Source organism: Malurus melanocephalus, unplaced genomic scaffold, assembly GCF_030028575.1.
Source record: "Malurus melanocephalus ecotype Western Australia unplaced genomic scaffold, MMel_1.1 scaffold_213, whole genome shotgun sequence".
NCBI lineage: Eukaryota > Metazoa > Chordata > Aves > Passeriformes > Maluridae > Malurus > Malurus melanocephalus.
This window is the reverse complement of record NW_026623445.1, coordinates 706,667-731,967: the sequence shown is the minus strand read 5'-3', so window position 1 is coordinate 731,967 and position 25,301 is coordinate 706,667. Positions and strand designations below refer to the sequence as shown.

The following is a 25,301-nucleotide window of genomic DNA, read 5'->3' as shown; positions in this document are numbered from 1 at the left end:
AGGAAGGAAGGAAGGAAGGAAGGAAGGAAGGAAGGAAGGAAGGAAGGAAGGAAGGAAGGAAGGAAGGAAGGAAGGAAGGAAGGAAGGAAGGAAGGCAGGCATTCCTTTGATCCCATGGGCACTTACCAGGATATTGGTTTGCTTGTTGCATGTTGACCACGTTCCTTCTTTGGTCTTTATAATCTGGTGGTGGTCTTGTCAAGTGCCTGTTCAGCTGATCTTGTGGAGTTATTTTCTCCTAGAGAGGGAGAGTAGAGGTACATTAATTTTCTCTTCTTTATGCTTTCYTGGCTCTGTGGTTTGCCCATCTCTTTCTTTTCTCAGTATTTACAAAACTGAAGTATTTCTTCCTCTCACCCTGTCTGGTCCACAGGAGAGCCACCTGTGAAACTGTGCCATCACCCATGGAAATCCATATGGAAATCTTTTTGCTGCTTGCATTATGTTTGAGTCTGGTTCAACTTTTCGTCTAGCCTCTGAGAACTATGGCCATGTTTACACTGCAGTACAAAGTATCTTCCAGTTTCAGCTTGTCATCCCCTCCACAGCCACGCCCATCCCTCACAACACTCTGTCTTTCTGTACTGGAGGGGTAATCACAAAACTCAGCAAAATCCTTGCTTTGTGCTCCACCCAGCTGTCCCCGGTAGGGATACCATCAGGACACATGGCTTAGCAAAGATGGTGCTGGGCTGGATGGTTTTTGTGCCATTCAACATTGCCCTGTGCTTCCCTGTACATGTACATGGTGCTGTCTTTCCTCCTACATTGGGAGCATAGGAATTTGGACAAGAAGAACAGGGAAAGATTGCAGAAAAAATTATTAGTTGGGGAGATTTTTTTTTTTTTTTGAGCTTGAAGGGACATTTCTCTGGTGAGAGGAAGATAAAAATCCAAGTCCTTGAACCGAAATTTGACTAATTGCCCTGTGTTCATAAAGATCTAGAAAGAGCAGGCACCAGATTCAATGCCAAATCTCTCATCAGCATCAGTGTGACTTAATGCTCATCTATGAGTAACAGATCCTTGGGATATGGGGCCCTATGGCAGGAAATTGTGAGTGTGGGGCACACGTGCATTTCCTGGGCAGCTGCTGGGACAGCTTCACACCTCCTCTGCAATGCACACAGGTTTCGTGCTCAGCTGCCAAAATGRCAAAACAGCTTRTCAGTGTGAAAGAGTCAGGCCCTGRCTGGTCAYKTAAGTCTGTYRGAGTAATTTGGGGATAATYTGCCTGAAAACAGTGTGCAAATGAACTTTCTAGTGAAAAATCTGTGTTTTCTTCTCTCAGAAGCACTTAAAAACATAGGCAGGACAGCCTTTCCTGTGCTATTTAGGCATTTCCATAATTCATTATGGGACTGAGGGGTCTGAATGTGATTTGTAAGGTTTCTTTTTRTATCCTGCTCAACCTGAACCCTTGTGAAGAAGAGAGATTCCCAGGAAATCCCTGCAATTAGTGTAAAAACTGTTGGCAAGTTTTATGTGTATTATTTCTATATACACATATGAAAACAAAGCCAAGCTGATTCAATTTATATTTTATTTATTTTAAGAGAAGCTATTTCAGCAATTAAYTTTTTGTTCTGCTAAAAATTCTGTCAGAAAACTGCAGCACAGAGAGCTGACTTGAAACCTCCTTTTTCTTCTGCATAAATCAAAAACTCAAGAAATATTTCCCTTACAGAATCCCCCATGTCTCCTAGAATGACCAGAAGTYCCCAACAAGTCTCTCAGATACCAAAGGAGAGAGAAGAACTAGCTACACTACAGATACCCAGAAATGCAAAAATAAGAACAGAAAAAGGAAGACTCRTATRCAATCCCAGCCAAGYACACAAAYTTGTGTTGAAYCCCAAAATCAAGGTAGCTGATCCTYGTTTACACACAGGTATTTTACACCATGCTGCCTGGATCACAGAGACTGGAAGGCAACTTTCCTCTGAGGTCAAAGTAGCATAGCAGTGGACCTTGGTTTATCTTGCAAAGAAAACCACAGACAATATTCATATTGCCTCAAAACCAAGCACATGMTTGGACTGGTCTTGTAATGAAACCACAGTAGCTTGGACAGTATGAGTTGTTTCATACACACCAAAGAAAGCTTCAAAAAGGCTTAGAAAAGTGCTGAAAAATATGAAGCACACTCTTGAAGTTCTAGGCATTGCCAAAATGACCTTGAAGTTTTGGGGGGCTTTCTTTTCCCTGTCTTAGCTTTCTTTTCTATTGTTTTTGTAACAATATTCTCCATATAAAATAAGGAATTAGTAAACTTACAGCTTCTGCCAACATCTGCTGCTGTAGAAGAAGTTGTTTTTGCTCCATCATTTGCCGTTGCAGGGCCTGTTTCTTTTCCATCAGCTGCTGATTCAACAATGATTGCTGGGATGAGTTCATGTAACCACTTCCAGTGTTTGGATTTGAGCAAGAACTGGAGCTTGGAGTGGGGCCAGCTCCCTGGCCTACCACAGAGTGTTGTTCCTGAAACAGAAGAAATGGCTCGTGAAGGATGAAAATAATAACAAGCATCAAGAAAAGGAAATAATCCTTTTCATGTAATTAAGTGAATTCAGGATACAGCCCACAAACTCTCAGGACAAGTGACTGATACAAAGGTTTTGACAAAGTAAGAAGRGGATTGAGTAACTTTATTGCTCAGGAAAGACTCTGAAAATGTACCAGGTGGTTCCAGTGTATAAACTCAATCCTGTAGCAGGAGCTTGGGAAGCACTAGCAGAAGGAATGGGGCTGTCCTGGGGATCTTTCAGGAAGCRTGCATCAGGCTGTACAGCAGTTTGTTTGACCACAAGGGAACAAACTTGGTGTCTGCTGGTTCCTACCATCCRGTGAGCAGCAGCAAGAAGCTGCAGACTTACTGCTAGAAGTGGCATCTATTCTTAGAAAATACAKAGGTGGTAAGTTAATACTTTGCAGTGGGGTGAATGGTGCTGCTTTCGTTTGTCTGGTCATCTCCCTGACAAGAGCAATCTTTGAGAGACTGCTGACTCCCATTAGCAGCAGGATTAAATTGGTTTAGAGAATATCAGCTTCCTTGGTAAAATAAATGTGTAACTGGGAAGAACCTTGAAGAGTGCTTTAGGGACTCTCTGGTCTTTGTGAGTGATCTAGATCTGCTACTTCTTCCCAGTGTGCAGCTCCTTAAGAAAAGGATGGGAAAAAGTCATCCTAGAGGGCAATGGGGAAGGTGTACAGGGACTCAAACCTACTCATACAAGATGATAACACACTTGGAATGCCAGAATGCTGCTCCTTTTCTCTCGGCCATTATTTCCCTTGGCAGCAATATGYTTTCTGCCTACTTGCTGCAGCAGTGTTTGGCACTTGGGCCTTTACCAAATGTAGGAAATAGCTTTCTAGTACACACACACAAATACTCAGCCAATGTCGGATCACTCGATACCCAGGTATTTCTTAGCCACACAGCTACAAAGAAAATGAGATGCACTGAAGAGATCACAACAGTCACGAGACACATCCGTTCACTGACCCCATTTGGCTGCATCTCACTGTAAGAACCAATCACACAATGCTGTATAACCTAAGAAGATGCAGCAACATTTTTGCCTTGGAACCCAAGACTCCACAGCAAGAGTCTGATGCTCCCTGCTGCACAGAGATTCTCTCAATATCGAGGTGTAGAGCCAGGATCTGGGCTACTATCCTAGCAAAGCTCTGCTCCATGGCCATTGTTCCCCACAGCATTTGGGGAAATCTGGACTGACACTGAAACAAGGACTGGACATATGTAACCCACCCRTGCCCTGAAGACCATGGAGCACTGAAGTTTACTGCTTTGCAAACTCCAGGAAAGCTCATTCCTGTGCCTTAGCTTTTGCAAGCCTCCTCAATAACACACACATACAGACTAAGCCCACTTATCTTCCTACCATCTGGCATGGAAGAAGTACAATGATTGTTATGGGTATTTCTATTTTAAAATAATTCTGTGGCTTCTAGATGGGACCACATGAGTGCCTAGCTAGTTAGATAAAGTATTTGAAGACTGTTACTGAAATAAAAACCGTGACTTTCTTCTGGAGACACCTGCAGCCCCCAAGGCAGTGTTACAAACCCACCCTTCAAATTTATTGCGCTCTTTCACAATTATATCCTGCACACTTTCTTTCAGTTCCAGAAAGAATCTAGGATTGCTCTGCACTGCCACATTTTTCAGCCCTTATGTTAGCTGCAAGATTGAAAATACCTCCTCTCAACAGACCTGCTTGCCAAGTTGTTGCGCAAACTTTTTTGTCTTTCCTAAAATATTTTGAAAAGAAAAATATGTTACAATAAATTGGCTTTGACTTCTATATTCAAATGACAACTCTAGCTTGAACCCAGCCACATGTTCCGTCCATTAATAGAATTCATCTGTTGTGTTTTTGCACAGATAGTGCAGGCTCCCCCAAATGTGCTTTCATAGTTCTGTGTAAAAAGCCCAACAAAGCCCAACTTTTTCCTTCCCTCATCCCCCTACCAGCCCATATAAGCAGTGGGGGAGATTTTGTTTTAAGATAAACTGCGTAGTGTTCATTCAGTGTATCTATCAAAGAAAGCTCTTYTGTAATAGCCATTGGCACAAAACACCAGCTGCTTGGCAAACAGACCCTGAGAAAACAGTGTAAATCATCAACTTGGAGCCAGGTTGGGGTTTTTTGCATTTGGTCCTTTCTTTGCTGTTCATGAAATGTCAGTGTGAGCCTATGAATCTACGATGTATTACTTCTCCTGCCTGCTGATCTTCTTGTTACGATGGGAGAGGGGAGAACAGTTTCCTAATAAATCAGGGACTAGCTGCACAGCGATATGACCCTTTGTGAACCAGTGCCTTGCTCTCAGCCTGCRCTTGCATCACTGCAAATCAGAGAGCAGAATGGCTACACTGCTGCCAGGGACGTGGGGCTGTGTCCCTGTGCTAGGACAAAGCGCAGCTTCCAACATCCCTGAGAGGCAGGGCAGGTTTGGGTTGGAGTTACCCTGCTCTCGTTGAACTTCTTCATTCTGCTGTGTCCCAGCTTTACTGCTGCAGCTTTTACTGCAACTCCACACATCTAAAGCTGCTGGTTTTGCACTTCATTCCTGGGTTCCCAGGCTGCGGTTTATCTGGTTTAACTTTAGAAACCCCTGACCAAAGACAGGCTGGAGCAGGATGTGCATGGCCCCTTGCCCAGGGGCACCTCTGCCCAGCAGGCTGCAGAGGCAGCCCAGCATCCCTGCAGCCRGGGAGCCCCGAGTGCTTGCCTGCACGGTGACACCATGTTGTTTCCCTGCACAAGGAAGACAACCTGTCTGCTTTGCCCCCAAAGAGGCCACATGGTGGGGAGCACATCCCTGCAGCCAGCCAAGTGTCAGGGACAGGCTGGAAGTATCACTCCTCCAACAGGYACAAATGTCCACCTGGTTTTGCCCCCGGTTCCTGCCCCACTTTTTGGCACCCTCCATGCCTGCCATGTTCCTCCAGCCCTGCAAATGACCTGCAGCACTTTCATTGCCATTCCTGGTACCAGCTGAGGCTGGGTGAGTGTTCACCAACCACCACAAAACTCCATCTGCCCTGCCAGTGCTGAAGCTTCAGCATGGCCAGCTTGGTACCTCCTGTGTGTTGCACATTATCTGATGATACAGTGAGATATAAAACCTATGAGATGCAGAAAGACAGACAGTGAGAGCACTTCAAGTTGGTAGCATAACTGTTCTTAAGCATCACAAAGAACATTGCATTCAAATGTTTAAATTAGCAGTAAAACAAAGCATTTAAGACTGAGTTTGCCTTKTCTTATCTCTGTTGCAGCTGATTTGTGTTCATACAAATGAAGGGATGTTTTGGCTACTAACATATATATGAACTTTCTAAAATAGACTTTTCTTTTTTCACTTTTTTTCTCTCTCCTGGCAAGGAGCTGTGGGCATCCCTCCCTTCATGACCTCAAAAAACTCTTTCCAAGCCACCCTGAAGAAGCTCCTTTTTTGGAGCACAAAAAGCTGGATGAAAGGCTCCAAAGAAAGGCAAGACATGACTGCCTTTACCAGGGAAAGATGGGATTTTCCTTATTTCTGCTTTTATACGGAGCAGTAAGGGCAGTGTGTGGCTGGAGAGGGATTTCTGCAAAGTGRAAAGCTATCAGAGCTCCGTGCCACTGGGGCAAAGAGCACCTTTCCCCTTTCCTCTCCTCTCCCTTTCCCTACAAAGCTTGTCAAGAGCTCTGAAAGCCTTTTGGAAGCTAATGTYTCTGCATTCTTAGTTCAGAAGTGGTTTAAGGACAGTTGGCTGGAAAAAGGATGTACGAACCTTTCCCCTCTTTCTCCTGGAAATGCTTTGAATTAATGAATAATTTTGATAGAAGGGAAACAATGGTCAATTTCGTACTAAACCACAATGCCCACAGAGGCTGTTTGCTTCCCAGCCGGGAACCCTGACATCTGTGCCACAAGATGAGCTTCTGCTTCTTGCAGATTTTCCCTCAAAAGGAGATGGGGAATTTTTCCACCTTTCTGTTCCTCWGTGGGGCAACTGATTCTGTGCCCTGCATCAGATCAGGAGTGACAGCTATGACTTTTGCTCTTCTTTTGCATCAGTTCTAACTTAAGAAAATTAAGAATTAAAAGAAGAAAGGAAAAGCCTTMAGATCCATTTATAGAAGCCTGCCCAGTGACAGATGCCTGCCTTACAAAAAGCTGCTTCCAGGGGAAAGGATGTACAAAGTCATGTTTATCTGGTGACCAAATCTATGCATGATGCCCTCACTCAYAAGCAACTTGATTTAGTTGTGTTAGTTGGCATCATGGGCTACTTGGAGTGAGGTTGGTGGAGAAAAAGGCACCTCTGTGGATTTATTCACGGAGCAGTCAAGCTGTCCCGACTGTGTGAGATTCTCAGGGGCTTTCCGGTTTGATTGCAAGCCACACTGTAGAACTGAGCATCTGGAAAAGGGGATAGAGGAAGAGGGAGATGAGAAGGAGGAGAAGGAGGAGAAGGAGGAGAAGGAGGGGAAGGAGAAAGGGGCATGGTCCAGCCAAGTCCTGCACTGTTTCAGGGTAGTGCAAGGCTGGTAGCAAAGCCCACACCCCYGTGAGMCCCTGTGCGCTCCTTTCCRTAGCCACMAACCGAGGATCTCCTGCAGCTGCTKGGGCTGAGCCCTTGGGCTGACTGAGAAGAGCTGATCTGACTCCTGAGACTTCAGGAAGGCAAGCACAGGGTGCTTTGCTGCACATCCTGTCTCAGTAACCACCGGCTCTCTTCTGGGACATCTCTTTTTTGCTGCATTTTTAATGGAAGCAGATTTCTGCTAAATACTGGGGTTTTCATGGCCATCTAAACTCCAAGCACTGCCTGCTYGTGTCCTTGCTTCAGACAAGAAAATAAAACTCCAGCAGGACCACGGCAGAGTGCCTGTCAAGTAAGAACTCTTTTAGCTCTAGTGAAAAAGCTGAAGAGTTTTCATATTTTTAGGAATAACTCCCACTCTTGACTGGAGTGCAGAGGGCTGCTGTCTGTGCCAGTCTATACTGTGAGAGCACCAGGAAGTTCCTGAGGTTAAACTCATCACCCACAGCTGAGGATCGATCTGTRTATGAGGAAATGAGACAGACTGGGGAGAAACACAGCCAGGCGGATTCTCCCTTGCCTCTCTGCTTGTTCTACTCAATGGAGGTGTAAAACAGTATCTTCCTGAGCAACTCAAACTCATTCAACCTTTTTTTTTGTATCTAGAATAAACAGCATAAAAGTAGGTCTTCTCTAAGAGAGGTCTTTAGCAAAAAACTTTCAGCAGATTCTCTCTAAACTGACTGCTGCAGGTCCCTGTTCATGACACAGAGATGGGGGTGTACAATTAGGCTTCAGAGGTTTAATTTAGACAACTAAGTTCGGAACCCAGATTAGATGACAGGAACACTCTCTTACATGCCTTATCTCAGATACTTCTACTCACACTTGAGTAAGATTCCTGGAAGAGTGAGTGTGAACACCCTTTGATTTGTCAAGCACTAGTGAATCGCTTTCTAAGGGTGTTGTACAGTGTCCTAAAAGCCTCCCAAATTAACCAGGCAGAAGATATTACTAGAGGCTGAATTTCTCCTAATACTGCTCAGAAAGTATTTTTATGCATTGTAGGAAGATTGCTCTTAAGTGTATAAACAGCATTTGAAAAACCTGAATATTGCAAGATCCCAAGAGCTGGTTTTGCTGTGTCCAATATTCAGTGATACAGCTGGGTGAAGGCTRCAAAGTATTTCCTTTCAGTAATTTCTTGGAGTGTTTATAAAGAAGTTGGCTCAGCCACATGGGACTATATTCTGTGTTTTTCTCCTGAGAACATCTCAGCTCTCAGGACAAAAATTTCAGGGCCAACCATTTTTCCAAGGCACATACACAAGGAAACATGAACACTAGCACTGCAATTTCACAAGCCTAGTCTGTCYGCAAGAAATACTTGTGCCTTCATCCAACCAGGGAAAAGAAGCAAATRCTGTGTCACTCCTTCAACAAAGCAAAGATAGAGCCCGAAGAGGAAATGCAGACTAATCCCTTCAGACGCTGAAACTGGAAACAATCCTGACATAGGGAGCACACACCTGATTTCTTATCCTCATGGTGTAAGTCACCCGTTGGAGTGACATGTTTGGACATCAAATGATGCAGCAGCTCAGAATGCAGWAGGACAAGTATTTCAGCAAACCCAACTGCTGCAGCTCTCACTGGAAGAGCCACGGAGTTCAGACTTTTTAAAAAGACATTTTTTGAGACACACTGAAATTTAAGTGCACCTCATAACTATTTCCAGAAATAGGTAACACTGTGCACAATCTCAAACATAAAAAAGGGTGACCAAATCCTTCAAAAAAGCCAATCCTCACTTGAAAGGTAGTTATTTGTGCAATTCTTAATAAAAACCCATGATAGCACTTTGCCTGTTCAACACCAACAAGGAAGCTGCTCATGCCCAAGATCCTTGTGAACGGATTTTCAGATTTATTTGTAGCCCTGCCATAATCCCTTGTCAGAGAGCTGCACAGCCCCATAGCCACTAGCAGGCACTCTTAGAACAATGTTCCCAACCCCAACTCCTTAAACTTGGGCAAAGTGGGAGCTGCATCTTGCAGGGTGCAAGGCTCAGATTCAACCCTTGCACAATCACATAGCAACAGACCCAGGAACAGCGCCTCATTACCAGCCTTGTCTGACAATCAAGTCTTTAATGAGAACAAAGGTTGACAGTGATTAATCATTAAGACATTTCTTGTTCCTTGCTGCACGTGTTGAAGGCAGCCTCCTGCCGAGGCAGTCTGGCAGATTTCCTGTCTGCTCTATACCAAGGCCCGTGTCCCGACACACAGGGACGTCTTTTCCCAAAGCCAAGCRCACAGATGAACGTCTTGTCTCCATTTCTGAGCACAGCAAATTCGGAATGCATGTGCATTCTGCAAAAATAATAAACCCTCAGCTGTAAATTTAATTGCTGTATATTCAGGCAAAATGACCTAAAGGAGATTTGTTCACATCAGAATTTTTCCCAGAGACATCAAGGATGGATTATTAGTATTTTACCATGCACATGATGAACTTTTAATGTCATCTTCTGGCAGAATSTATATATGAAGGTGTCCCTTTTGGAAATATTTTGTTTATTTGTAATGAAAATAACATGCATGTGTTGAAAGTTCAACAGAGGAGGTTATTGTGAAATGTCTGCATCAGAAGAGGAATGTTGGTTCCATCGAAGTCAATGGCAAAATTCCAGCTGACTTCAACARGGCTAGAATTTCCTCCCAGATCTCCATCCAGCCAAAGGGGCACAGTGGCACTCTTGGCTTGGRGCGACCTCATTTTACACTTTCTGGACAAAATACCTGGTTCAGAGAGACACCAGCAGAGAGCCTCCACTAAAGTACTTGGGCAAAGACTGTCCTGCGCTCTGTGTGGAGCTCTATTTTTAAATGCCTCATATGCTCTTACTTGTACAGAAATAAGTTTGCCAATAAGCATGAATGATGAAGACTCCTAGCTGGTTTTGGACAAGACCAAGCACATAACGATTTGTTCTACTTCAGTACTACCATTTGCAATGGCTGCAATATGCAATATCTACATAGTAACAAGCCAAGCCCTTTAGTTTATCCTCACACAATTGCAGGAAACCCAATGAGAGAGGTTTAAGAAGCTGCTTCTCCTCTAGCTGGAACAGAGCTGGTGTGAGGGGACCTGTTTTGCCTAGTATAACAGCACAAGTACGTGCATACTTGCATGCTCTGTGCTTCCACTAAGGAGTGGTAATTTCCATCTGAGGCAATGAAAAGTTCCTAAACTGGTTGAATTAGACACTTGTGATTATCTGTCTGTATCTTTAGTATGGGCTTATATTATCTGTGTGTATGTATACCTTCTTMATCTAATAAATGTTCTTGTCCCACTGCCATATGTTTATTATCTTTCAGAAAAATTATCTAGTGTGAGGTCGATGCAGACAATTTCAGCCCACTTAGAGAAACTATAATCAATCCAAACAAGAGCCTTGCAAGAGGAAGCACTGGGTGATTCAGTAGTAGGTGACACTCTCATACATGCATGTTTATATTTCACTGTTCTCTTTACAAAGCAGTGCTGAAAAAGACACTGGTAGCAGGCTTACGTATAATGTATCTTTTTTGGCATTTTGCCTTATCCTCATGTTTCCCYCCCAGCACGGACTCTGACAGTCGCACTTATCCAAAGGGTACGCGGGCACCGCACAGGGAAGCTCCAGAGGTTTCTGCAGAAACCTGGGCTGCTAGGATCACATGGAGCCAAGTGAACCAGGTACATGTGGAAAATTCATTCTCAAAAGCTGCTGTTTGTTCTCGGAGATAAACCAGGCTGAGGGACATTGAGCTAAGGGACACTGAGCACAGCAGGGTGCTCCATGAATGCAGCCACCTTCCAGMCCCAGACCCGCCCACGGCTGTCACTGGAAGATCAGCTACACACATGGGTGTGGCATTTGCAACACCCTTACATTCTACAGAACTTACTAACAGAGTACGTSTGCCTTTCCTTCTTGATCATAAGCACTAATGCATAATTCTATAGGAAATTATTACTTTTTTTTTTTTTCTCTTGATTTCCAGGTTAATCCCTGGTTTCCTCAGCTATTTTTTTCCACTAGCATRTATCTAGGTTTTCTTTGCACATTCCATATCCATCCTCACATACGATTAACCTTCCCTATTAATCGTCATTTAAACAAACTTGTGTCACTTCTAAACAACAACCACAAAAAAAAGAAGAAAAAGATGGTGGCATAATATGGAAATTTTCCTCAAGCAATAAAAAAAGAGCAAAGCAAACACCATAAATGCTAWTTTTTCTGCAGGACAAGGGAGCAGGCAACCTGAATAAAATATTTAATGAAGAAAGAAAAAATAATTAAAACCCCAGAACAATAAGGACAACAGAAAAACCACATTACTGGAGCCAAACACTTGAATTCAAATGGGCAAAACATGGGTGACAAGACTGTCAGAGACAYATATTAAGATCAAAGCTCTCCTGCTGTGAATACACAGCAAGAACATGAGCATCCTTAAACTGGAGCCTCCTGGGATCAGCTTTCTCAACCAACAGCTCTGAAATCAAATGGCAAACAAAGGCCAGCACTGAAAAGCAAAGTGAAGAATGGCTCTGACCTGCATCTCCCTGCACTGATTGAAGTTGCAGATGGGACGTGTCTCAGGTGGGACTGGATCTCTTTGTTCCCCGTTACCTGTCCTGGGACAATGACTGGTGCTGGTGGCCAAGTGTCGCTGGGCACAGAAGCAGGGTGGGGGCAAGAACAAATGGTTTGCTATTGGGACAGCCCATGGCACTGGTGCAAGTGCACAAGGCAGGGCTCAATGGAGCAGCTTTGACTGCCCATCTATRCAGTTTTAAATGAGCCCTTACCACAGAACCCCAACTGTGGTCTTCCCTCTCCTTCCTTTATAACAATCAATGTCTTTGTTATAAAACAACTTAATTTGATGGGAGTTAATTTGCAGGAATTGACATAAAACTAAGCTGTTGCCATCCTCTCAGCTCTCTTGATGAGTATGATAAAATGGTGCCARTGGCTGCAGTAGCCTGAGGGTGCCTCATCTGTCTGTGCCAAYAGCAATTTCATTAAAATGTGAAAATACCACGTTTTCCTAAAAAGCACTCCTGGGACTTGGCTAATTTTTCATTATGAACTCAAGATGTAGGAAGCAATGTGGTTTTCTTGGGTCTCCCAGCAGTTCCAAATACTTCTCTGGGTTAGGAAAAGAGTAAAGACAGGACCCTGAATTTTAGGAAAGTAAAATTCCAGCCATTCAATGTGTTAGTCAATAGGACCCCCTGAGAAGCTCCACGAGGACAAGGGGAGCACAACAGAGCTGGCGGATTTTTAAGAATGCTTTCCATAGAGTGGAAGACCTCTCAATTTCCAGATGTAAGAAATCAGGAGAGGGAGGCAAGAGACCAACATGGATGAGTTTGGATCTGCTGGTCAAATTAAAGGGTAAGAAAGAAATGTATAGGCAGTGGAAGCAAGAACAGGTATCCCGGAAAAAGTACAGGAATGCTTCCCAGCAGCGTAGGGATGGGGTCAGGAAGGCTACGTGTGGCTGAACTTGGCAAGGGATGCAAAGAGTAACAAGAAGGGCTTGTACAGGTATGTCAGCCAGAGAAGGAAGGATAARGAAAGCTTTTGTCCCTTGATGAACATGACTGGCAAACTGGTAAGAATGGATGATGAGATGCTCAACAACCTTTTGTCTCAGCCTTCACTGGCAATCTCTATTCCCGCTTCTAGTTTTAAACTAAAAGAGTSCAGATTCAGACTAGAYATAAGGAARGAATTYATTTATGAGRTTGGTGAATCAATGGAACAGGTTCCCCAAAGAAGYTKTGAGTGYCCCAGGCCTGGAAATGTTCACAGTCAGRTTKGATGATGCTCTGAGCAACCTGGSCTAGTGCAAGGTGTCCCTGCTTGTTGCAGGGGWGTTGGACTAGATGATCTTTAAAGGTACCTTCCAACTCAACAATTTTATGGTACTAAGATTCTTTTTCTTGGAGGAGTAAGAGGGTTAGACAGAGCTCATCCACTTCTGCTTTCAGCCRTGTGGAGTTCAACTGTTTGCCTGGCCAGGGTCCCCATCATGGGAATTGATCTGCTGCCTCACTGCTCCTCTGGTAGCATTACCAGGCATGGTGGTTATCTGCTTCAGGAATAAAAGGTTCATCAGAGGTGACATAGGGCCACTAATACTGTGTGAAGGCACAGGCCCTTTAAGGAGCATCTGGCACCTCACTGAGCTCAAAGAAAGGTGCAACAGTGCTTGGATGTAGTGAGTTGTTTCTTCTGCTCTGTATCTCCAACCTGTGGAAAACTGAAATGGAGCAAGCTGGAGAGGTCAGAATAACTCGATCCACCAGGGACCAGTCCTGCCTTGGACAGCATGCCTGGGAGGAATTATCTGAGGAAAGTCTTCCTTAAATCAGATGAAGTAAAAAATGAATTATACTTCTGGCATACTTTATTTAAGCTATTTACTGCCCGAATCTTGCAGCGTGGGAAAGAATAACAGACTATCCAGAGCCTGCCGTATGCCAGCTATCAGATAATGTRTGACTCCAAAGAATGGGAAGGTTCATGCCAACAAAAACTTTTGTGGATGACTTCTGCTCATTTTGTATTATTCTTGTGCAAGAGCAGTGAAAACCTGTTTTGCATCCCYGTTTTTAAATAGACCTATTCTCATCTGAAAAAGAGCAGGTGGGCAGGGTATCACTGTCATTTTTCTTTATTTGAGCAAGGGAAAGCACGAATGCAATTGCCTGTGTCCAATCACCCTCATATTTTGCTGTGGTATTTCTCACATTTGGGATATAGCAGAGGTCAGTACCCCACACAGCAAGARGTAGGGGGCTCTGGATAGCCTGTTATACTGACATTGTCTGCCCTGCCAGACAAGCCATGGGTTTGCTGTGGGAGACATTGTGCTGTCTTCTGGCAATGCCTTTGAAGAGACATCGGGGAGATGCAAGTTCTGCCCCCACCTTCACAGGGCTGGTCACAGCCACACAGTTCAATAAACACATAAACTAAGAAAAGACACTGTTCAATGGTATTGGGCTTTTTAGGGGCCCAATGTATCGTCTCTGGCAGCCGAACTGAGGTGATAAAAAGTACAGTAAGGAGCCTTTCACTGGCATCTGCAAAGCCCATGGAGCTGTGTTGGGCCAGACAGCTCAGATAAAACAGAAAAGTAGAAACACCCAGCTGACCACTTAACTGAGCTTACAAGGAGAGAAAGMAAAAGGAGAAACCAACTGAACTGAAAGAACTACATGAGTTGTACTACATTGTGTAAATAGTTGGTTAGACACCGCAGGCATAAAAAAAAAAAGGAAGTGGCTTGGTTTGATTTGGATTCCCTGTAGAAGCAATCCCTTCGCAGTCCTGGCAGCTGGACCACAATAGAGAACAAGAGAGAAGTGTTCTTTTATTGCAAGCTTGGATTATTTTGGCTTTTAGATATTCTAAACTTGCATATTTGCTCTACAGCAAAATTATCTTAATCTGTGACATCCTTTTCCTATCCTAAAAAGCAAAAGTTGGATTCATTCTTGGGCAATACACAGCACATGTCTCCTTTAACTTACAAATAAGTTTAAATGGGATTTACTTGGCTCACTGGTTTGTACTATCTGGCACATTAAAAAATTTTATCCAAAGACTGCTTTTCAGGCTACTCCTTCAAGCTGTCTTCCCTGTGGGTCACACAAAGGTTTTTGGTAAGCTTTTAGAACTCGCAGGCAGGAGAAGCCTACCAGCAGACTATGTGGATTCAAACAATAGAAGGACACATACCTTTGTTAATTAGGGGAAAGGCAAAAATCTTTTGATGGGCCAAACTGTGGGTTCAGAATTTTCAAAATATCATGACAGAAGTTTGATACTGGGTAGCAAGGAGTTGCGATGTGACATTTGTGGGGTTTGACACAAAACTCTTGACAAATTTCAATGAAGTTGCTAGGAGTCTTGATAAAACATTGCTAAAATACTGTGTCCCTCTTGTTATTACAAATCTAAAGTGATGGAAAATAATGAGACTTCTAATCAATGACAAGAAGTACCTCAAATGGGTGTTAAAATATGTATGATTATGCAAATTAGATTGCTTGGCTAGAAAGGGCAGGTTTACAAAGTAGTTAGTTGGTGTATTAAAGAAATCTTTCCACATACATCTTGTTCTCCAGACCAAAGAGGTGTCACATTCAGGGAATAACCCCTTACTAGCAAAGCCTTGCTCTGTAGATTCCTTGATTTTTAATAATATTAGTTATGCCTCTTGATTTCTGCCCTGCTTCTCTGTAACATCTTTTTATGCGACTAATCAGAGTTGAACATAACAAAAATAAAGTGTTAATTAAGCTTTATCTAATCTCAATCTAATCTGACAGCAGCAACCCCCATCTGCTGCTCTGCTGTGCACTCCTATTTGGACCACCTACTATCCATGGATAATTAGGTGTCGCAACCACTCTGGCATCTGAACTGGGGAGAGTGATGAGTGATTCAGACAGCCATCTTTACAGCTGGGGCACCAAACCTTGCTTTCCTGGACAGGCAGTGGACAGGAMTTGCTGTATTATCCCATCTAGGAGCACAAACAGCCTTGTTTCATGCTGTCAGGAAGGTGGGTACCTAACCCAGTCACCCAGGTTCTCCTGGTTGTGACCGTGCACTGAAATGAGACAACTCTCATCTGACGGTAAGAAATCTGACTGGGAAATCACACGGGCACCAAGGCTGTAGYAACAGATTTAGGAGCCAAATGCAAATGCATTGCAAAGATCCTGCTGGGCTTTGGACCAGGCTCTGTCATACCAACAAGTTAATAAGTGTGGGACGTGGAAAGCAATGTGCAGAGAACTACAAATCCAAACACCCTCACGGTCAGACATACTTACTTCTGGTCTGCACCTCTCAAGCTCCTCTGGGGGAATTACCCCAAGCAGTGCTCACCTTGTACACACAATCATTTTGCAAAGACAAAGGATGATTTTATGTATTCTTTTCCCTTGCACAAATCACTTATCTTGTCTTTGTCCACACACACTGCATGACCTGATTTTCCTCTCTGAGATAAGTCTTCCTAAGCTGCTAAAAGCTTGTCTGAAAAGCCAGCTCAGAGGTCAAGTGAGCAGGATTTCATGATTTCACTGGATATCTTTAAGGAGAAAATGAAAACTTCGTGTTACACTGCTAGTCTGACAGTATTAGACATAAGCTGGGTCCAAAGAAATATTGCAATGTTCATTCCACTGGTTGAAAGCATCAGTGGAGTGATACCAGTGGTATCACTGTCCCTTAGCCAGGGCAGCTATCAATTTAGATAAATAAAAACAAACCAAAGGGAAAAGAAACATCAAATTAATCATAAGGGTCAGGCAGACACCTTACAATCTGATGTAAGTAAAGGTCCTTGGAGAGCCACCAAAAGAACTTTGCCTTTTCTTTGCTYCATGGACTCTGAGAGAAACTCTATRTTRAAAATAGGGGCAGAACTCCCAGCAACTCAAGTGGGGCCATGGGCTCTCAAGAGTGCAGTGCTCTGCATGCAGAAGGATACCTGGCTGGTGCAAGGAGCAGATGTTCAAAGGCACTGACAATACTGACAACGTGTGGCATAAATAGCACAATGGATACACAGATAAGCAGACAGCGGCTGATCTATTCCTTCCTAACAAAGAAGGACAGCCCTTTTTACAGCTGAGAGACCTATCAGTGTCTTTGATATCMTTGTTCTTGGGGGAACTGCTGAATAAAGGGTCTCTGTCTTTTTGAGCACATAATTACAACTGATTTTTTTTCYTGATAAAGAATGTAGTCATCATTGAGCCATAATGGCATTATTTGATGACTTAAATTCATYCTCTAATCCCTCCAAAATGGTATAAATTATTGAACAAGTCACTCAACCCTATAAAAGCACTTAAAAACATTTTGTTCAGCACGATAATGATCAGACAGAATGTAGCAAGAGTTACAGTAAATTAGACTCATGCTCCAAGCTGGCTGCCACTCAATATACTCATAGCTAAATTCTCACCTACTGAGTAAGGCACTCTGTCATGGATAAATTAAGACATACTCAGCTCTAAAGTGTGTTGGCAAGGACCTTTAGTTCCTTCCCATTTTTTACAGAGAACATCCATGTGACTTCTGGAGGTACTATCAGAGAGTTACACTGTGTTATGCCTTGGAGAGATGCTGTGGTACCTCTGAGCAAGCTCAGAAACAAGGGAAATTGTTTGGGTATAGATAATGTTCCCAGAACACCATTTCCAGCATGTAGATTAGCTAYTCAGCTTCTACCTGAGTTTCTCTGCTGCCAGCCTCAAATACTGCCACAAGTTAACCCTAAGCTGCCCAGAGGGGAACCTTCCTGCTAAGCAAACCACACCCACCAGCATCAGAGCCACTCCAGAGCAATGTTCTTGTGCTGTGAGTAAACAGATTTACCCCAAATCCARTACCAACACCAGTGAAAGCCTTGCTGTGCACATCATTCTCATCCTACCRYTTCCCATCCCTTACATGGCAACTGYGATGCCTCAGTCCAGTGAGTCCTCTCACTGTCGTGATACTGGGATTACAAAGTGGGATCCTCATCCGAACTGATGTCCCTCATAATTGTGGATCATTTGTGATCACAACTATAGATAAGACACCTGAAATACTCAGCTCAGGACACGCTTCAACAGCACATGTAATCATACAACATTTGTTAGTTTTTATTAGTAACACCAGTGTGACAAAACAGTTATTCACGATGCTCATTAACTCTGCTTGAGTGTTATCACTGACTGATATCACTGTTATCACAGTGACAGATAGTGCACACCAATAATTACAACAGTGTTGTAAATTCTTCATTTCTCTGAATTACTGATAGGTAGCTGACAATTTTACAAAACTGAAATGCTTTCACTAAGCATCACAGTGTGATTCCCTGTACTTCTGTCTAGGAGAGGTGCTACARTCCTTAGATGTGGCAGTCATGGACTAGCAGATACTTTTAAACCAGGTCCATTTTGAGGAATCTGACCCATCTTAGAAAGCACAGTCTAGGTTTGCTCTTTGCTGGAATGGAGAGCCAGTGTGCTTGGGAGCCAAGCCAAAGCACTAATTCTGCYCAGTTGCCAGTGTATTCTGGGAAATTTCTGCCCACAAGCTGAACTTCATCTGGTTTCACTGTAACTGATGCCTCAGCAGAAACCCTGCTCTAACCTACTCTGCTGCCCTTAATTCTGTGCAAAAATCAATGATACATCCCCAACACCACAAGATCTAGTACAATTTTCTCCATATGAGTTATAGTTTGTTCCAACAGTTTTTTCCTATCCCAGATTCTATTCTATTCTATTCTATTCTATTCTATTCTATTCTATTCTATTCTATTCATTCCATTCCATTCCATTCCATTCCATTCCATTCCATTCCATTCCATTCCATATAACAGAGCACAAGAGCTAGTAAACAGCTCCAGATACCTGAGCATCCTGTTTCCAACAGCAATGGATAATAAATACCTGGAGTACAGGAAAAAGAGTGCAAAGAGAGTGGAGAGCTCCTCCTCCTCATATAACTTCTTCATGTCAATCATACCTGCGTGCCTTCATCAAGCCCTYCTAGATTTCTTTTGATCACCTTTGCTGCCTTTCTCTCATCCTCTTCTAGGAGGAGCAGCAGTCAAAATGGGAATGAATTATGAATCATGGGTTGAAACACTTGGATAATGATGTTTTGTAGTCTGCTTTCTATTCCCATGCCAATATTTTGTACCTGCTATTTGTTTTTCCACTAACTGTTGACCCTGATATTTTCAGAGAACTACTCATAACAACTCCATATATCTCTCCTGAGAGGTGGCAGTTAAGTCAGAGCTCACGATTYTGTACATATACACAGAATTGTTTCTTTTAACCATGTCTTCTACTCTATATTTACAGATATTCACCATTTTATAGTAATTTATTTATCAGAAACTTTTTTTGTTTGTTTTGTTTTTTTAAGCTGCCTTTTTATTTTACACTGAGTAATTTCTCTTATGGGAGACCTTTTCACTCTGTTACCCTTCTTTATAGATGTATTTGTCTGTTACACATCTAAGATCCTGGTTTAAATCCAAATGATAAAACTCCTTTATTAAGAACCTGACTATTTATTCTCATGTTTTTTTTCCTAACTTGATTTGGCTGTCTCTTAGCCCATTGATAGTCTGAACTTTGTTAGATAAGAGTCTCCACATTTCCATATTTATATAGCAACTGAAAGGAAATGCAAGTTCCTTTTAAACAAGATGGGGAGTAGAAAAGAAGACCCAAAATCCACACACTGACACTTCCAACTAACATTCCTGGCTGTACATTCTCTAACCAACCAGCAGACCAGATCCAGAACACAGGAAAAAGACCCAAGGATCCCAATATCCTGTGTTCTGGTATTTAGAAATGCCAAAACAATCCTATGCCAGCCAGAATGATCCTGCAGGGACCTACTGGCTCTGTCCAAGACCCATCCCGAGTGAGCCTGTCCATGAAGCCCTGTGCCCACACCACAGTGGAAAGTGTGAATGTGTTTGCACTGGCTTTCTGGCTACTTGAGGATGTCTGTACTTGAAAAATCTCAGTTGCCCTTTGAGGATAAATGTCCACAGCTTTCATAGGACTGGAGCAAGATATTTAATACTCTCTATCCTCACCTTCTACTTGGAAGCAAACATACGAGGTGCTGACACAATGGACACAATCCTAATGTTCTTGGGGACAAACAAAGCTATCACACTTGAATTTTTACTTTATGGTTTAGATTATTACYTTTAGGTTCCTTATTATCACAAAACATTAGGCATGTTTAGGGAACTGAGAAAAATAAAAGGATCATGGASAAATTCCTGTCATCATGACCTCTCCTGCAATCTTCTGGAGACCAAATCAATCACTCAGCTGGTTTCTCTGCAGGGTAGATATGGCCTGGAGACTGAAGCAGGGTCACTTTCACATGCTCTGTAAAGGTAAAGGCTGATACAGGCTTTTTGCCTTTCCTAGATATGTCAGGCTGGAGCATCATTACATTCAGAGGAAGAGGTGAAGAARGAGATGACAGATTTATAGGAGACATGGGAAGATCTGGAAGGCAAGCTTCAGCTGCTTGGAGAAATAATCTTTCAAAGAAAGCACTCAGTGACAGTAATAGAAGGGAAACCTTGCTGAACTGCTTTCTAAGACCTCCATGAGGTTTTCCTCAAAAGACAGAGTTCCATATTTCAAGGCCATCACAAGACCAAGTGGCATTGTTGTACCAGAGGGCAAGGTCAACCTAACAAACACCGGTGCCAGACATTCYCAGCATGGAAGTGTGCAGGACCCATTGAGCCTTTCGACTGCTTGCCAGACAGCCTCATTTAGGAACATTTGCTAAATGGCTCCATCAAATTCTGTAATCAGGAACAGTAGCCTCCAGAATGCTACTTTTCCTCTTCCATGGCTTTTCCTGGAGTTGTGTTGCCCCCAGCCGATGTTTTGACCTGGCAAGGAATGAGCTTTCTTTTCATCCCTTCTCTGATATTTTGAGATTCTCATCAGTAGTGCCAGGAGAGTGATGTGTGAATCATATGAAGCAAGAATGGAAAACTGGCTCASCATCCCCTGGAGAAGGCAGAAGTCATCTGACCCACTGTGCTCAGCCCTGCTTTCCATCACCCACCTGCCAACCTCTCCTCAATTCTCTCTTGCTCTATCCTGTTAAGTTTTGAACATTCTCCACATTTAGATGGGAGAGGATTTGTTCAGTGGGCTATTCCCTGAAAACTGGCCTTTGCTAAAGTCCTCTGTGCAGCAGCAGCACTCCCTCCTTCTGCAATGACTCAGATGAGTAGGCCCAGTGACTCAGTGGCTTGGAGAGCTTAAATATCAAGGGACTATTGACAATAGCCTTCCCTAGCTTGAGTAAGGATTACAAATCTCAGTGCTTTGGGATTGAAGGATTCCCTCAGCACGCTTCCACCCCTTTAAATTGTTTGTACCCTCACTCCCTCATCTTGCAAAGCCATAATCAGGTAGTACACCAATTAAAACAGTGGGAATAACAACTTTTTACTTTCCCTTGGCTGTTTGGCATCACTCTGGGATTCTCAGGGAACCAAGCCAGCATGTTATCCCACAGTTTTTGACCTCACAAAACTCAGAGGTGTTTTCTAAATCGGAACTTTCTCAGCCTATTTTCTCCAAATGAAGACAATATATGCTCCTAAAATTTTTGCCATATTCTACTAAAATGCAAAGGACTGAATTGCCAGAAAAGCCCTGGAATAACCAGCAATGGAAGTCTGAAGATTGCAGATGAGAGCAGCATGCCCTTGTCTCCATGCCAGGTCCTCCCTCCTACCCAGCACAATCAATGCACATGGCAGCATTAGGCTGCACTAACAGAGAGTAGGCAGCAGAAAACCAGATATCCAGGAGGTGGAAAAGCACGTAATGGAAGATGAGAGACTGAGCAGAAAGAGAGAGGTTGCTAAATGGATGAAAACAAACAAAAAAATGGTCAAGAATTACTATTGATTTCCCTGAATGTCCTTGTCCATATACACATAGGAACCACCCAGAACTACAGTGACCAAAATAAAGATGCTATACAGATTAAATACATGTTTACATGCTTGTTTTGATGTAGGTTAACAATAAGGAGCAGAGGGGATCAAAATATTCTCAAATAATCACACTCTTAAAAGATTACATTAAGCTCTGATACACTGTTGATACATCCAGGCAGGAAGAAAAGATTATTTAAACTGAATGGGATTTTTACATATGTAAGTAATTTTATTTGTGCACATTTTTGTTCTGCTTTCTTGGGGAAGGAAAATGTGATGTACTTTGAGTGCCTAAAGACTTTGACTTGACATTTATCTCATTTGTTGAAAACAGATCCATCTGAATTGATTTAATAAAAGCTTCTCATGCCAAGTTTCCTGCTTGGAGCAATTGTTTTAAACAGTGAGTGAAGGTATTTCAGTACCCTTCCCCCTTTTTTTATTACAGTCCCAAAAAATCCCGTTTTTTTTACTTTCAGATGTTCACTCTTGGTTATTTTTAAAAAATTGTCAAGTTTAACAATGAGATTGTGACTACCTTTGTTTTGTCCTAAATCCTGTCTATCCCTTCTCCTGTCAGATCGATAAGCAGCCAGATGAAGATGGGAAAGAATTAGCACCAAACTTCGTTGGAGCTTTTTGGCAAGTATGTGTGTTCACAGTAAAAGTAAACAAAACATTATTTGTACGTGTTTGCAAAAAGCTATCAAGTTTTATGACAATAAGAAGGCAGCTGCTTAACTACTCCCCTGGCATTCCAGGCAGGATTTCAGAGCTTTTGGACTGGCTCACTTGTCACTTGGCACATTTTATACAGGGTACCTTATTTTTCACTAGGAGGGTGATGAAGCAAGCGCTGCAGCACCGAAAACAGCAGTATTGATCAGGGGGTCTGAGTACAAGCAGAATTCTTCAAGCAGTAGGATTTACGGCCTTACTTCTTCTGGATGCTATTACTATTTGAGTTAYAATTAGTATTGTAGTAGTTTAATTTAATTCCCTTGGGTGTATTATTGCATTCTGACAAAGAAGTCCTTGGGTGTTACTGTTAAAGTGTTGGGACAAGCACAAAGAAAACTTTACAGATGTGAAAATTAAATGCAGGAAGATTGGAGAGTTTTGAATTTCAGTAGTAGTTAAATCTCAAGAGACACAAGTTTTTCCTCCCTCTTCTTCCCAGCAATCCACTTCCTTTCTCTGAACTGKAACAATCCCTGAGTTTCCCAGGGTTCTGCTCATGTGAAATTCATGGTGACAAGGATGGCATAAACGATCCTATTTTCCCATCTTCATATTTTTGGAAGCTATCACCCAAGCAACGTTTCCTTGTTTTTGAGAGGAGCTGGCAGTGATCCTTCTGCTAGCATGGATGTCCTCTGTGGGAGCAGGTCCATCCCCTCACCTCAAGCAGAGGAGTAGGAGTGCCCATGCCTGAGGATKAGGTGCCTCATGGAGATCAGGACAAAAGCCCAGCAAACTGCAAATCCTCAGTGGCCAGTTTCAGGACCCAGGTAAGGGAGAATAGATTTGAACTTTCAAGCAAACATAGGTTATCCAGAGGTCACTTTCTTAAATCCCTGGCCAACTGGCGGTCTGGTTCACCCCCATCTGCCCAGCCTCCTATTATTTGTCATCACCTAGTCTCCTCTAGATCTTTGAGAGATGATCTCCGAAGAACTTAAACCATACAAGCCCTCAGTGATTCATGGTTTTCTGAGTCATTACTAAGTCCCTGTCTCGCTTCCCTGCAGGTCCCTTCAGTTACCAGAAGGRATCCCCATGAATATGTGCATTTCTCCTTTCCTATGACCAAATGATACAGGTATCTTTGCTACTGTCAGCTCATCCAACTCCAGTTTACAGAGAACTTCCCTCATGACTGCAGTTCAATTACTCTTATTTGGATGGGCTCCCATGTGTGTTGTGCTTGTTTTCTTTTCCTTTTTTAATCATCTGGCATAGCCCCAGATACTTCCTGATAAATYGTATCTAATGTCTGTCTTGTGGTTCTGATGTGAATAACAACAACAAAATAAAAGATCAAAGTGGTAAAAAGCAATATTAAAACCACATTTAGTGCAATCATGCACTTGGGGAAAATGAGAAAAATGCTAAATTCTATCTTCTTCTCTATAACCACCTTGAAAGTTTGAAAGTTACAGTGAAAACACAGTGGGTTGCAGAGTGAAGCAATAATGAGAATCAGAGGATTAAATAAAAAAAAACAATTAACAGTTTTATTCTTGACATGCTGTTTCCTGCTTTTGGTTTAAATTTATCTTTATCATTCAAGCATTTGCATAACTGCTTAACTAAGGTGTTAGTAGTATTACTCAGGGACGTTCAACATTTTGCTGGATTAGAGATATGCATTTTTCAGTCCCCAATGAAGACAATTATTGTTATTGTGGTTCCTGCTATTAAAAKCTTTCCCTTCCAAAACTTCTGTAGGCTCTTTTGTCTTTCCAGTTACTTAAATTTCTAGATTTTTAACCTTCTAKTCTCCTTTATACCAACTCATATTGACTTAAATCTTCGTATTTGACTTCTTTCTCTCTTCCCTTCCACACAAACAGCAGAGGTGGCTGTGATTCAGCAGCTGCGTGGTCAACCAGGGCTGGACAACCGTCCCACCGGGAGGAAAGCAGCACTTTCCTTCAAGCTGCGGAGGAAGAGGGAGGTGGGATTCACCCCTAGCTAGTGGCTAGACACAGAGCATTAATTTAATCTTCCATATCATTTGCTCACAGCTGCTTCCAACGCAGCCTCTCCTGACGATGTCCGAACTTCCCAGCAGATGGCATCTCCTCCCAACTTCTACCTGAGCTCACATGTGCCCAAAGACAGAGCCTGCACCCGCTTTCTTTTGAAAAAAAAAAAAAACAACCCGGTTTTACATTCTGTCTGTGCAGGAAATATGCAAACAGGAATGAATCCACACCATTACACATTTATTTTGCAGCTCATGGTACTTATGTTTCTCTCAGTGTTCAGACAATTACAGACTTTTCACCACTGGAGAAAAGCCAATGTTTATTTGTAGACCAGTTCTAAAAAGCAACCAAAGAGTGCAAATAATTTGCATCTATTATAACAGGAGCTCTAAAATGGAGTATGATCTATTACTTGGCAAAGCCAAATGGAAGCTACAGTAACAGCTTACAAAAACAAGGCCAATGAGGCTGATGCACAAGACCTTCCCTTCTTAAGCAGCTGCTGGAAAACTGGAATGGGTGCAGCCTCCAACCCTCAGCCACACACTGCCTGAACACATGCAGTAAGAGAACACTTCCTTATCCTTCTCTATAAGGATGCGTACTGTCTTTCCACGCCACCTCTGAGGACAGTGACTGAGTCACACCRTGACCTTTGTCCCAGTGGTTTGGTTAGTTTAGATAGGCAGGATTGGGATAAAGCTTTGACTGCCACTGCCACAGCGGCGCTGTCACCACTGCACATCTGCAGGTCCATCTCCAAGGGCTCCTCAGAGCCCAATTCCTGTGTGGGCTGTGAAGTGAACAGGGAGGAATAGGGGGAAAAAAAAGAAAGCTGAGGAGGAGAGGTTTGGAGGAGGATGGTGGGAGGGGCTTTCAGGAAAAATGTGGAAGGATGTRCTGATGGAA

At 42.9% G+C, this 25,301-nt stretch overlaps 1 protein-coding gene across 1 annotated transcript in view; it reads right to left on the bottom strand.

The window, feature by feature from the left end:
• Positions 1 to 25,301, bottom strand: part of MAML2 (mastermind like transcriptional coactivator 2) — a 66,227-nt gene that overhangs the window by 10,473 nt on the left and 30,453 nt on the right. Inside the window, exons 3-4 of the mRNA XM_057373996.1 lie at positions 2,278 to 2,481; positions 127 to 238 (exon numbers count right to left, since the gene is read on the bottom strand). Of these exons, the coding sequence (XP_057229979.1) occupies positions 127 to 238; positions 2,278 to 2,481 (316 nt within the window). The remainder of the gene's footprint in view (positions 1 to 126; positions 239 to 2,277; positions 2,482 to 25,301) is intronic.